Source organism: Nannobrachium achirus (genome assembly GCF_963921795.1).
Source record: "Nannobrachium achirus genome assembly, chromosome: 23".
NCBI classification, from domain to species: domain Eukaryota; kingdom Metazoa; phylum Chordata; class Actinopteri; order Myctophiformes; family Myctophidae; genus Nannobrachium; species Nannobrachium achirus.
Window position 1 is genome coordinate 16,045,476 of NC_137830.1, and position 14,554 is coordinate 16,060,029.

A 14,554-nucleotide genomic window follows, 5' to 3' on the forward strand; every position below is an offset into this window, starting at 1 on the left:
ATTTTTGAAAAGTCTGGAAAATGTGTGAAAATCTTTGAATATTTGCATTTTTTAAGCGAACATTTGTTACTCAAATGTTGCTTCTGGGTGGTCCCTGGAACTAAATATTTTGAGATGGGGGGTCCATGGCCAAATACATATCATTTTGGGTGTCCTTCACATGAAAAGGTTTGAGCAACACTGACAGAGAAACATTTGAAATATTCAAAGTCTTACACAAATTTTCAGGATTTTTCAAAAATAGCAGATCTACAAGCTCGCAGCGTGCGCTGTGAGCTTGTATACGGTATCTTATATCTGCTATTTTTCACTAGTTAAAGTACCCAGGGCCCAGAATTTGGTGTGACACCCCTGTTCTGTTAACTACTGTGTGTGTCACTACTGTAGTCTAACATGGCCAGACTAATATTAGCCTATAGCGCAGCTAGACTACAAGTAGAGTATATTTGAATAGTTTTTGTAACCACCCCCAGAATATTTTTTGAATGGCTGAGCACCAGACCATGTCCATGTAGTGTGATATTGTCTGGCTATGCAAGGCTAGATAATATCACTGCGTAGATATTAGTCTCTGTCTGTGTGGAACCTGCATTTCCAAAGAGCAGATTAAAAAAACATTGCCTCTGGTGATAAACCCGCCCCATATTTGCATACTGGGCCCTGATTGGCCCCTCACTACTTCGGAGTGAGTGAAAGCCAATCACAACTGAGCGGTGCCAGACCAAATCTGCTGATGGCAATTCTTATTTATTTTATTTTTTTGCAACGTCTGATTCGTCTGGCCTCCAGGCTATCACTACTGTAACTGTAGGCAACAACACCATGATTCTCAAAACCAGATTGAAACTAAACATGCTCTAATCTGAAAATGTAGCCTGGAAAACACAAATAGCCCTCGGCAGATTTGGTCTGTTCCCACTCGGATTTCCCTGCCCCTGGATTTGTGGAGCACCAATCAGGGCCCAGTATGCAAATATGGGTGGGTTTATCACCAGAGGTAGGTGTTTTTTATCCGCCCCTTGGAAATGCAGGTTCCACACAGATTCCAGACTAATATCTACTCATTGATATTAGTCTGGCCATGCATGCCAGGCTACTGAAAATGCACACTGTCCGCCCATCTGATCACTTAAAGGAGTAGTTCACCACTTTTCAACCTGTCTTCATATAATAGGTCCTCACTAATGTTCATAATAAAATAGCACAATTTTTTTCTATTCAGTCTGGGTCTCATAGGAGAGCTGTCAAATCCTTCCTACCGGTGACGACATCGTTTGACAAAAAAAAAATTAAATGATATTTTTGAAAAAAAAAAAAAAAGATTTTTATTATCACGAGAACAATGGCTTCCACTTTAACGTTGCAACTTTTCAGGAATAGAAAGCCTGCAGTTTCTATTAGCTTGCATTTCCCATTGATGATGTCACCGGTAGGAAGGATTTGACCCACTCACAGCTCTCCTATGAAACCCAAACTGAGTAGAAAAAAATTGTGATATTTTATCATGAACATTAGTGAGGACCTATTATATGAAGATAGGTTCAAAAGTGGTGGAGTTCCCCTTTAAACGTTCATGGCCATTCGGCTGCAGTTCTAAGAGTCCCAAGGAAATGCAAGGAAAATGGATTATTGTCTCATCAGAAATGTGTTGTTCAATATTTGTTTAATATTTGTTCTCCCACGTTGCAGTGGTAACTTCCGGTCCAGCCTGACCCGACCCTACACGTCTGGACCGTCTTGTGATGACTGTCGAAATGCCTGTGAGGACAAGCTATGCAGTAAGTACTCATACTGTATATATAAATATACACAGATGGTGTAAGTCAGGGGTGGGCAACTTTGATGATGGCGAGGGAGGGCCACTATATTGCCACCTTCACTCCAGAGGGCCACATTGCATATTGCAACGTTCTACTTTGTCACTCTAGTATCTCATACAAAAGAAGCAAAAATAGCAGATCTACATGCTCAAAACGCATCGCGCTGCGATGCATTTTGAGCTTGGCTATTTTTTAGCTTCTTTTGAATTGGAATCCTGAATTATTGTTATTTTTTAATTGGAATCCTAATTTTAAACGCATTTAGTTATACTGTATGCTCATGTTAACTTTATGAACCTAAATACAAATAAATTGGACATAGAAAAAATACATTTTAATACTACTATACTAAAGCAATAAGCCACAAGAGGCGAGTGGTTACCGGGGTAGTATACACCGGCTGAGAGGCGTTGGGAAACACAAGGCGCAGCAGAGTGTTTCCGACCGTGAACGTGTTTTTTTTTTTTTAACATGCCCATTTATTGAATACATGTGTGAGGTTCAAGCATGGGTGTATTATTATTATTTTTTTAATTTATGAAAATGTAAAACGGGTCAAAATGACCCGAACTTAAGGGCCAGACTAGCTCTGGTCCATAGCGTTAGAAGGAGTTCTCCTTAATGCTATATGTCAGTAATGATCCGGTGCGCCCGCAAGAAATGCTGCGCACCTCTCCTTAGTTGTAAAAATAAAAAATACAGTTTCTCTCACCAAAACAGACGGATGTTGGGAGTTGAAAGCCTACTTTCCTTAGGGGGAACACTCGGAGCTCCCCACCTGACGTCTAAAATACACTTTTTGGCCGAAAATTAAATATTACACCGCAAGGTGAAAATCGGGTCAATGGACATTTCTATTGACAAGACCGGTCCTGTAGTAGCTAAAACCTCCGTTGAAATATTTTCTTTTCTGTTCAAAAAGTGTATTTTAGACGTGAGGTGGGGGGCTCCGAGTGCTTGCACTAAGGAAAGTTGGCTTTGAACTCCCAGCTGTCTTTGTTTTTGTAGCGAAACTGTATTTTTTATTTTTGCAACAGACGAGAGGTGCAAAGTCTGCAAACGTTTCCTGCGGGTCGGCCGGGCGCACCGGATCATTACTGACATGGCGTTAAGAAGAACTCCTAACGCTATGGACCAGAGCTATGGCAAGACAAGATGCATTAGAATAGAACTACAGACTGACACAATCTTGATGAGTCAAAGAAGATGGCGCCAGAAGTGGGCGGAGTTAACTCCACAAATTTTACCTGTTTCTTCACTATGCTCAGAAACTATAGCTGTTGCCATAACAAGAATGATGTTCCCCCAACCTTAACAGACTACTTTATTTGTATTTTTATAACAATATTCATATTTTAGATTGTAATTGGAGAAAAGAAAAGATGAGTTTTAAAATGTTTTCTTTTACTGCTTTCTATCGCAGTAAATGACCCTAATCCCAACCCTTACCATTCATAATTCTAATTCCATCTCTTTTCTCTTTTCAGCCAACCCATGTCCATATATCGATAAGTACACCAACTGTCGTGATCTGAAAGAGTCCTTTGGCGGCTGCAATGCATTAGGAGCTAGATTCAGAGATACTAGTTGCCCCGCCGCCTGCAAGTGCACCAATGGCGAGATCATCTAAACGTCTGGACACGCCCACTCCACACGCATCACAAGAGACATGATTTAATCCACATTTGAGAACCATATTCTTGTGCTGCATGTCCAATATAAATGTTTCTCCCCTGTGCTTTTAGAAAATAAAGCCGCATATCGATTGGCATTACCTGACTATTATTTATGTATCTGTTTTTGTATGTTTTAAATGTTCACACACTGCCATTACAGATTTGTGGCTTATCCAGTCTGGAATACATTGGTTTGATCAAGAACGGCATAAAAACAAAACAATGGTTTTGTGACAGCCCCGCGTTGAGAGCTTGTAGATCTGCTATATTTTGCGGTTGAAGTTTCACTAGCATCATAGTAACCTACTTAAGTTATTTCATTGAAAAGTTTCACTAGCATCATAGTAATCTACCTAATAAGTTATTTCATTGCGCAATATCCTTATTCATTCTTTCATCATTTGAAATATTAAATGGGGTTGTTCTTGTGGCCACTGATTAGGGATTAATCTATGTGCTTTGATGAATAAGGGTGTAAGGCTATTTCTTGGACAGTTACTGCAGGGAACTGCAGCTAGCTAATTACTACTTTGTTGGTGTGAAAAGTTGATTGCCGGGCTGAGATTGGCCAAGGCCGTAACATAGGCATCTGTGTTTGGCTTCGGCTGCTATGACGTATATGTTTTGCGTCCGTACACATGGATAAGAAAGTGTATTGCCACCTCAGGCCGGGAACACATTTTTGTGTATTACAGTATGTAGTACAGTAATTTTTGAAAAATATATTTTGTTTTGCAGATATGAAAGCCAAAGGTCTAAGCTATCAAATAGTTTTGGAATTTTCAAATCAGACTTAGGTCTTTAAAGACCCAGTGAAATGAAAAATACATTTTTCACACTTTTAGAGCTTATCCGTGGTAATCATATGGGCATTCCTAACACTAGATGCCAAAAAACGTACTTGGCCACATTCACAACTAAAATACTGACGTGAATCGGTCTGTCTGGGATGACCACAACTGTGAAGAGAGGGAAAACCATTTGTCTCTGCTAAAACTGTCTAACTTGACGAGATGGAGTGACCCTTAGGTCCTTTTAGATAATAAAAGGAACAGGGATGGAATGAGAGGTTGATTTAAGCTTCACTTTAACATAACATATTTAAGTGCCCAACCAATACAAGGCAAAATAAATCGTTACTGAAACATGTCAGTGTCTGTGTGATTCACTGTGTATTGTACCTATACAGATCTGATGAACAATTGTTGTACTGAAATTCACCTATGACATAACTGCACTATGCAGCATAGAAAGTATTATATTATGTGACTCATGATGGATGACTAGAAGTAAGAGAAATAGATCCAAATAAAAATATAAACAAATTTAATGTTTTGAATATCTTGGTCCAATTACCAATTACCATGTGTACAGCAAGGTTTGTTTTAAAATGACACGTCAGTGCAACTGAAACTTCACCAAAACTCATGTGACATCATACAGTCAGCTTCCAATATGGATTACATGTTAAACAATGTCACACGTCACCATGAAAATCATTTCGAATGATGACGACAATGATGATGATGATAGTCACCATCCCACATAGGCCCTGGTGCCTGACGGGGAGTCCCTGGTTCAACTCCCCATTGATTGATTGATTGATTGATTGAATGATTGAATATTTCATTACACAGAAATGCAAAATAGCACAAGCAGAGTCAAACACTTGGTCTAAATTCTCTAAAAGGATAACATCAAAAAGGTCCTTGTAGTCTTGTTTCCATTGGGGTCCTATTGGCTCTCTCCCATGTGACTATCAATGAGGACACGGAAAGATCCTTTATCAGCTATAGGGGGTCCCTAGTCCTGAAAAAAACTTTGACAACCCCTGTTCTATATCATGGCTCTGAAAGCGAATGAGAAAGCTGCACCCAGCACCAGTCCCAGGGACAGGAAGAAGACCATAATGGCTCCCGCTGTCTCTGCCTCATGCTGTGCAACCCTCTTTGGTCCAAAGCACTGGCACAGGCAGTCCATGTATCCATTGGAGAAAGCGAAGAGGATCATGAAGAGGATGTACCAGGAGTCATGGCCAAACCACACAGGCAGGTAGTGACGAGGCTGCACGTTACACAGCATGAACAGAGGTACGAAGACCAACCGCAAACCCACCAGGATGGGCAGCCAGATACTGTCTGCACCAGGCCACATACAGACTGCCGTCAAGCTCCTCCCAATGGTGTCCATCATATGGAAGAGCAGGAAACATGAGGTGGGGATGAAGTAGGTGTCCCAGGCTCCTCCATCAGCTATTGTGGACTTTACGGCCACGGTGATGGCTGGGAACATTCCGATGGTAATGGTGACGTTGAAACACAAAGATATGGCAATCACCCAGATATGTTTGAAGATGGCAAAAACAGAAACAACTCTCTTGTCTTCCTTTTCAGTCATTCTGACCACAACAACTGGCTTCGTCTCGTCACTGGGTGTCTTGGGTTTGTTGCTCTCCCTGTAGTATTTGAAAAACCCTATGCTGGGCAGTGCAAGGTATGAGAAGATAGCCAGTAGAATGACAACGCAGGCTGTGATGAAATAGCCGAAGGCGCTGTCCTGCAGAGCTGACGTAGCGGCCAGAGCACAGATCATGGAGACGGCAGCCACAATGCCGGCCAGCCCGTGCCCACTCGCGATGGCCATGGTGTAAGACATAGGCAGCAACCCTGCCAGTCCATACACGCTGCCCTGGAAAATCGCACCAAAGGAATTGATGCAAATGATTTTGACGATGGTGAGACAGAAGAAGGTTAACGGCGCCATCTCCACCTTCACCAGCACGGCGGTCAACAGGAAGAGCACCAGGATGACTGTCAGACTGCCTGAGACACGCAGCTTCTGAGGAATCCTCTGGTGGAGGAAGGAGTTGAGGCAGCTGAAGATGAGCAGCGGTACAACGGCAGACAGCACCATCACGTTGCAGAAGATTGATTGCAGAGCGTTCTGTGCGTACCTGCCCGCCACAGTCCCATTGCCCGCAGCGATGCCATCGATGGGCGGGTCCTTCAACCTACTGATTAAGTACATTGCTGCTGTTGCGAAATAATTACTGGGCAACATACTTCCCAGGCCCAAGATAAAGAAAATGATCCAGACTCCATGATATTTATCCTTTGGTGCGTTGGTGGCTATCATGACATCTCACATCTGACAGAATAAGAATGAGTGGTGTGTGAGCCTCAGTCACTTTAACTAAGAGAGAATACTTGCAAACTGTGTGCTCCAGTTTTTTGTTTACCTTTGCACCTGAGTGCTACTGTGATGTTTAGGGCTCTCGCCCTTCCTTGGAACTATGATCACTTTAACTCTCATTTGTTTAAGCTAATTTACAAACACACACACACACACACACACACACACACACACACACACACACACACACACACACACACACACACACACACACACACACACACACGCGCTCAAGGACAAGTAGGCAAAGCAAACACTCATTAACACATTAAGACCTCAGGCCTCAACGTCATATGTCCAAACGTGTTACTTTTCAGGATTCAAATTCAAACATAGCAAAAGTATGAGATCTACAAGCTTCATCTGGAACTTTTAATGATTTTGTGTGGTGTAAAGTAACTAAGTAAGTACATGTACTCATGTACTGTACTTAAGTACAATGTTGAGGTATTTACTCTCTTCTCTTCACTTCTTCTTCACACACACACATATATATGTATATACTGTTTATTGCGACCGTAGGTCGCATTTACTACCAAAACCTCCACCGGCTGTCTGTCTGTCTGTCTGTCTGTCTCTCCGTCCGTCCGTCACACGTCACACGTCACACTTTTGCCCTGCTCATATCTCCACAACCGTTGCCCCCATCCATGCCAAATTTTGCACACACACTCCTTACCTGCCAAACTACAACCTCCAAGGACCCCCGGAGCTTCAGGGACCCCCAGGTCCCTGGGGGAACCCCAGGTGTAAAAAATGACCAAATGTGCAAAAATGACCAAATGACCACCCCAACGGGGCTGCTCACGGGGAATTCCTGGGGACCACCCACTCCTGGTGCTCCAGAACGGATGCAAAAGTGGTGGCGCCCCCAGTGGAGGACCCCCTCCACTGCAGCTCACATAAAATGCCGTAACTCTGGCTAGGAGCGTCCGGGAGAGCCGGGGCCGGTACCTATTCGTCCGCCAAGGCAACGCGGAGACCCCACCCCTCATTTCTCACATGGCCCTCTTCTAGCGCCACCTTCAGGCTGATTTTTAAAACACATTTTTGGACACTGCTCCTACAGTTTTTGCCCTAAAATCACGCAAATCGCTACACAGTATGTCTACACTCATCCCATCAACATGAATCTGTCCCATATAGCGCCACCTTCAGGCCGATTTTTAAAAACACATTTTTGGACACTGCTCCTACAGATTTTGCCCTAAAATCACGAAAATCACTACACAGCATGTCTACACTCATGTCATCAACATGGATCAGGAAGATTTTGGAAAAACACATTTTTGCCCTATTTGTGGAGATAAGCGACCTACGGTCGCTTATCTCCCGATTAGGGAGTCTTACTGGTACTGTAACTTCCTTCATTGTCATAATGATGTAATGACTTCCTGTCCAGGCTGGACCATTTCCCCTTCTTCTCCAGTATTGGCTTCAAAAGATAACAGGAACAATACATACTGTACGTGCATTTAAGCCTTAAAGACCTACGTTCACCCGACACCAGGCGTGTCCCCCCTAGATGAGACTATTATCATTTGAATGTATTATGTATAAAGATCATATATGTCTGCTATCCATTCCTATCCACTTGTGGTTTTCCTTTGCACAGAACCAGTTGATTTGTTCATATAAAGAGATTATAATAGTGCCTGAGCAGGCAGCATCTCACAGACAGGCTCTGTTCATCTGATTCATTTCTCTAGGGTTCCGTTTTTACAGCATGCAATGAAATTTAGTTTACACGCATATAGAGTAGTCACACGTGCGTGCAAGTAATAGAATACAGTGACTGGCATTTTCGCATATCGTCGGTGTCGGGCGGAAACCTTGTACCGTATGTCCAAAACCCTTACTTTTTAGGAAATGAAAAAGTAAACATTGTAATGGATCTAATATAGTTATTGCGACCGTCAGGTCGCACTTACTACCAAAACCTCCACCGGCTGTCTGTCTCTCCGTCCGTCACACGTCACACTTTTTCCCTGCTCATATCTCCGCAACCGTTGACCCGATCCATGCCACATTTTGCACACACACTCCTTGCCTGCCAAACTACAACCTCCAAGGACCCCCGGATCGGGGCAACGGTGGCGGAGATATGAGTAGGGCAAAAGTGTGACGTGACGTGACGTGACGTGATGTGACAGACAGACAGACTGACTGACAGATAGCCGGTGGAGGTTTTGATGGTAACTGCAACAAACAATCAGATCACAAACAACCTTTAACAGGTACAGACACATGACCCTAGGGGGCAGCGCAGCACAGCACTGTGCTCACTCACTCCAACTCTTCCAAGACAGTAAACCGTCACTCAGTGTTGGAGAAGTTACTTTCAAAGCGTAACTTGTACAGTTACAAGTAACTCACCATGGCAGTAACTTGATAAAGTTAGGGTTATGCCCCTGTAGAAATGTAACTTATAAAGTTTCAAGTTACATAGAAAAAGTGACTTGAGTAACTTGAGTTACTTTTTTTTCAGCGTTAAATTGAGAATGTAGCCTACATTTGGTGTACATAAAACAAAATACAATATCCTACAAAAAAAGTCACATGCCATCAGAAATATGCCTCTCAACTGAGTTTTATGTTTTATTTCAAAAAGGTTGACATTTTCTTTAGTAAACATCTGTGTTCCTAAAATAAAGTTAAAAAAATAAGAAAATGATGATCTGTTGAGGACATTTGATCGTCAATCTTAACAAAACTTAAATGTAAAATTATAACTTCGATTGTAACTCCTTGTAACTTAACTTGAGCCAAAAATGACCCAAAAAAGTATCTCAGTTACTTGATGAGTTACAGAAATAAGAATGTAACTCAGTTACCAGCAAGTTACAGCAAAATGTAACTTAGTTACGTAACTCAGTTACATGTAACTTTAACTTCCCCAACACTGCCGTCTCTGAATCAGTTGTGGATGCAGAGCTCAGGATGCGTTTCAGTGATGCTGTTGGGATGCAGCCTATTAGGAAGGAGCAGTGGAGGACATGTTGTGGTGTTACAGATAGAAAACCCATTCATTTTCCCCACAGAGATTTCTGAAAATATTGATATGAATTATTTTAAGCCTCCAGACTCCTGGTGAATATATGACCCTAAAACATTTGATTCTTTGTTAAAATATATTTGAATATATACTTTTATTATATACTGTATTTAATAAATACACTTTTTTAATTTTCCATTAAAAATGGTATTCTAACATTAGCCTAAACCAGTGTGACAATAAGACTTTTTTTAATAACAATAACACTATTTCTTTATTATACATGTGTTATAAATTGAAGAATTAGAAAAATTCTCCCAACAATAACCAATAATTGAACAGACATAACATAGTAAACCAAAAGGCTAGGAAGAACTAACACAAGCAATAACAGCAACATCCAAAATCTCCTTTGTGTTGGTTTATGTTAAAGATAAGGTTTGAAACTGACAAATCTGACAATTATTGCAGTTTATTTGAATATGCATGAACACTGTGATATATTGTTTTTTTTAAATGTATACAAATTGGCAGCAGAAATATTATGATTTCCATAAGATTTAAGACTCTCTCACTCAGGGTGTTGACATGTAATAAAAGACAGTCAAACGAGCATGGATAAAACTCCTTATAAACCTTTATGTAAAACACTGTTTCCCAAACTGTGGGTTGAGACCCAATTGTCTGTCGTGGACCGATCTGTGTGGGTCACGAGTAAATATCCACCTCTTTCTTTTCTTTTAAATACTATTTTTTGATATCCAAATATATATATATAAAAAAGGAAAGGCTAAATAATTTCATGAATAAAATTAAAACAACTGAAATAAATTCAATAAATTCCACAAAAGTGACTATTAAGGGAAAGTAAGCTGTACCACTTCCACTGAAGTAGAAACATTGGTCTATTGAATATACTCTATTCCACTGGTTCCCAAACACTGAGTCAGGACCCATTTGTGGGTCACATGGACACATGTTTATGGGTCAAAAGTAAATATCCCTTAATTTTGTCTTTCCTACCATTTCCTTTGGAATTATGTATTTATATTTAAAAGGAGGGAAAACAATATTAAATCTCAATGAATAAAAAAACTAACTGGATGATTTTTCCTAAAAATGTAATGAATACATAAAAAAGAATAGCAAAGAAATTCTGTGTATTAGATTTTTTTAATTGTTTCTTTTTTGTAAGAAGTAGATTAGCTACCGTATTTTCACTAGTGTTCCAGGGAAACATCAAATTTTTCTGTTGGGTCTCGAACTAAAAGGTTTGGGAACCCCTGGTCCAATCAATGTGATTGACAGGAGAGATGATCAGAGGAGCAGAGTTTCTACCACCAGCATTAAGACCAGGACAGAAGAATGGAAAGAGTTTCTCAGTGAAGGTGCAGCCAGTGTAAGAGTAGAGATGAACTCTGGCCTCCACATCATAAAAGGAGACCAGACCCTCCTCATAATCCACAAACACTCCCACTTTCTGGAGCTCCTTTCTTACAGGGAGGAGGACAGCAGGGTCATTATAAGCCAGGTACTCATTTCCATTCTCCAACCCTAGAGTCCAGAAACCATTGTTGGGACTCAGTGTGTTTTCACCTTTCCTGTTGATGGACTCTCTGACCACTCCTAACGTCCATTCAGTCTTCCCTGTAACCTGAACCTCATAGTAAAACCTTCCTGAGGAGAAGCTTTGTTTTCCTAAGACATTGACACCATAAGAGAATCTCTCTGTGTTGTCAGGGAGATTCTTCATTACGTTTCCACAAATCACTTGTTTTCCATCCTCAGACAGGATGAGGTAGGGATGTGCCGTATCAGGATCCAGAGTCACATCCACCTCATATCGCTGGATCCTCCTCAGCTCAGCATCACACAGCTTCTTCTCCATCTCTTGACTGAGTGTCTTCTCCAGCTGAGCCGCAGCTGTCCTCATTGTCCCCTCATGTGAAGACTGATGGACATTGACCTTTGTCCAGTCCTTGGTGGGTGGAGGGGTGTTGATGGATGAGATGTGGCGTCTCTTCTCCAACTGAGTGATTTCCTCTTGCAGATCTTTAATGAAGCCTTCAGCCTGTTTCTCTGTTGTTTTTTGCTTGTCTTCAATCACATCAATGAGCTCAGCCTGGCTCCTCTCAATACAGCTGATCAGAGCAGTGAAGACCTGCACACTGACTGCTCTCTCTCTGCCTGCATCTTTCCTGCTGAGCTCTACTGAGTGTTGGATCTGGTGAATCTTCTCTTGTCTCTCCTGGATCATCTGCTGAACCACGTCTGGTTTCTGATATCTTTTCAGCCGCAGTATCTTCCTAAACTGGTCGGCCAACGCAGAAATGAAAGTATTGACAGAGACTTCTGGTCTGCTTTTGAAGGTTTTGTTGCACAGTGGACACTTACACAAACCAGCAATGTTCCAGTAATGTGTGATGCAGGTTTTACAGTAGTTGTGTCCACATGGAGTGGTGACTGGATCAGTGAACACGTCCAGACAGATAGAACACCGGAACTGATCTTCAGACAGCAGACTGCTTGCAGACGCCATTTTCTACACACAGAGAATAAAAGTAAAGTATCAGTTGTAGTTCTTGAATTCTACTTTTTAAATGGTTTCCTGTGGAAATAAGCTTAGTCTTTTCATGGATCTCCTTTTTTCATTTTAGGACATAATAGACATGATGTTAGGGTGGGTTTTGTGGGTTTGTTTTGATATAGGTCAGGGGTTTTCAAAGTGGGTGACGGGAAACCCTGGGGTGCCGTGACGGCAGTCCAGGGGTGCCGCAAGATAATTTGATAATATTTGGAATCATCATTTTAAACTTGAAGTACAAAGTTATTTTCAGTCAGTTCTAACCAAAATGGCTATTATCTCAACGTTTTCCTTGCAACATAATCACTAAAATATCGTCACTGTCGGGCAGAAACCTCGTATCTCCAAGTTTCAAATGTGTATGTCTTTTGGTAAAGCAAAAGCCCTGCTTCATCATACAAGACTGTCGCACAAAACTAGTGAAAACAGCCGATCTACAAGCTTATTTATTCATAGGGGTATTGGAATAGAGCTTATTTATTCATAGGGTTGTATTGGAATAGAGCACAACAATGTTGAACAATGTTTCATACATCACATGTTATCTTTTACCAACTGAAAGATCGGACTGAGAAATTTCAAGGAATATGAAAACATGCAAAAAGCACACATTTGGATACAGTTTCACATACCTTATAATATTGTCTTTTTAGTGAATAATAAATCCGTATCTGCTGTACTCACCTGTCTTTAGTTGTCGGTTTCTGTTAAAGAAGGTTTTGTAGAGAGAGCAGAGAGCGCTAGCCTGTAAGCGAACTTCACCGTTTACTTTCGACTTCCTCCAGTTTTAAACTTTCCTTCTTGTGCAATAGCTGTCATCCCTGGCATTTAGTAATGTAGGACAATGAAGATTTATGTATTTGTTTTCCTCCACAGAACAGTGTGTGACTTAATAACTTCCACAGAAAAGTGACGTCTCAGTAAGGATTGCCTGATTGAGTCATTGAGAAATGCGCACATACCGTCGTCTCTGGTTGACTTTGTCACATTTCACTCAGGTTTTTTCATCTCACTTACTTCACACGGTCTACTGCCTACTGCCACACACTTATGTCTTGCAATGTAGTTTCAAATACAGCCACGGGGTGGCACTTAGGAGTCAGCAAACATCAGCAGGATATATAATGTCTCATACAAGAAATGTATTTATCTATGTCATGTTATGGAAAGTAAATACAAATGTTAATCAGAAACACATTGGTTTGTTCTTTCCCCACCACAGTCATGCAATTTAGCTAAATTATGTTTTAATTAAGATTAAAGAAAATATTGTGTCTAAAAATGTAAAAAATCTTTCTTATTCTTATGTTCAATCACAATCAGAATTGGTTTCTTACCTATATCAGAGTGTCAACTACATTTGAATAATAATAGTTACCTACTACTTGCACAAATGAAATTCAGTATTTTCAGCCCAACCGATTTGCTGCCCACAAGGAGCGCGTCAGCAATTAGGAGTTAAGAGTCTTGCTCAGGGACACACATCAACATTGCTACCATGGTCTGGAATTGAACCAGGGGCTCAGATTCCCCAAGCGGGCTCCCTAACCATTCAGCTATGGCCGCCCCTTTTTAAGCTTCTGATGATAGAGTTGCTAAAGACTTTTAATTGTGGGCTGTTATTGCTGCACACATCAGTCGGAGCTGCCGCTGAGCAATTCATAATGTTGGACTTTGCAGAAGTAAATTATAATATTACAAAACTAACATTAACCACTTTAATCCTATTTTATACCTTGGCTTTTTGAAAATGGACGATCTACGCTTTACATAGATTGTGCATTACATTCACACCAATCTCGCGAGACAAGAGTCAATGATGGCTATGAAAGGGACGAGTGGGCGGTCCCTTTTCTTGACGATGGCTTGCCAGATTGCATTCACACACACAGAGGCAGGAAACCATGCAAGGCACCAACCTGCTCACCGGTAGCAACTAGGAGTTGAGACTTCAGAGTCTTGCACAAGGATTCTTAACTCTATTACTGCCAGATGTTTTATTTATTTATTGGGTCTGGTGCCATCAAAAAGCGGCTTACCTTTGCGACATTATAGTAGATAGATAGACATTTATTTATTTATTATTTTTTATTATTTTTTTGACAGTGCAACATGCACTTTGGCAGACCAGGCAGCAGAGGGCGGCGTCATGCAAGAATTAATGTGAACAACAAGGAGTGGATTGGTCTCCGTTGATGTTAACGCATAATGGATTTTTAAGACCATCACTGCGGGCGATGTGATTACAGTACACGGCGGCGCGACCCCTCATCAGCTTACGGACATC

At 41.2% G+C, this 14,554-nt stretch overlaps 2 protein-coding genes across 2 annotated transcripts; both read right to left on the reverse strand.

Moving 5' to 3' along the window:
• Positions 1 to 5,332: 5,332 nt before the first annotated feature.
• Positions 5,333 to 6,631, reverse strand: LOC308309269 (equilibrative nucleoside transporter 1-like; the record flags this gene model as incomplete). The annotated part of the gene is made up of 1 exon (XM_080754796.1): positions 5,333 to 6,631. The coding sequence occupies one exon, from the start codon at positions 6,629 to 6,631 to the stop codon at positions 5,333 to 5,335; it is 1,299 nt and encodes a 432-aa protein (XP_080610922.1).
• A 4,316-nt stretch (positions 6,632 to 10,947) lies between these two features.
• LOC308308769 (E3 ubiquitin-protein ligase TRIM39-like) lies at positions 10,948 to 12,222 on the reverse strand (the record flags this gene model as incomplete). Its single annotated transcript, XM_080754222.1, has 2 exons — positions 10,948 to 11,712; positions 11,833 to 12,222. The coding sequence occupies 2 exons, from the start codon at positions 12,220 to 12,222 to the stop codon at positions 10,948 to 10,950; spliced, it is 1,155 nt and encodes a 384-aa protein (XP_080610348.1).
• Positions 12,223 to 14,554: the final 2,332 nt, after the last annotated feature.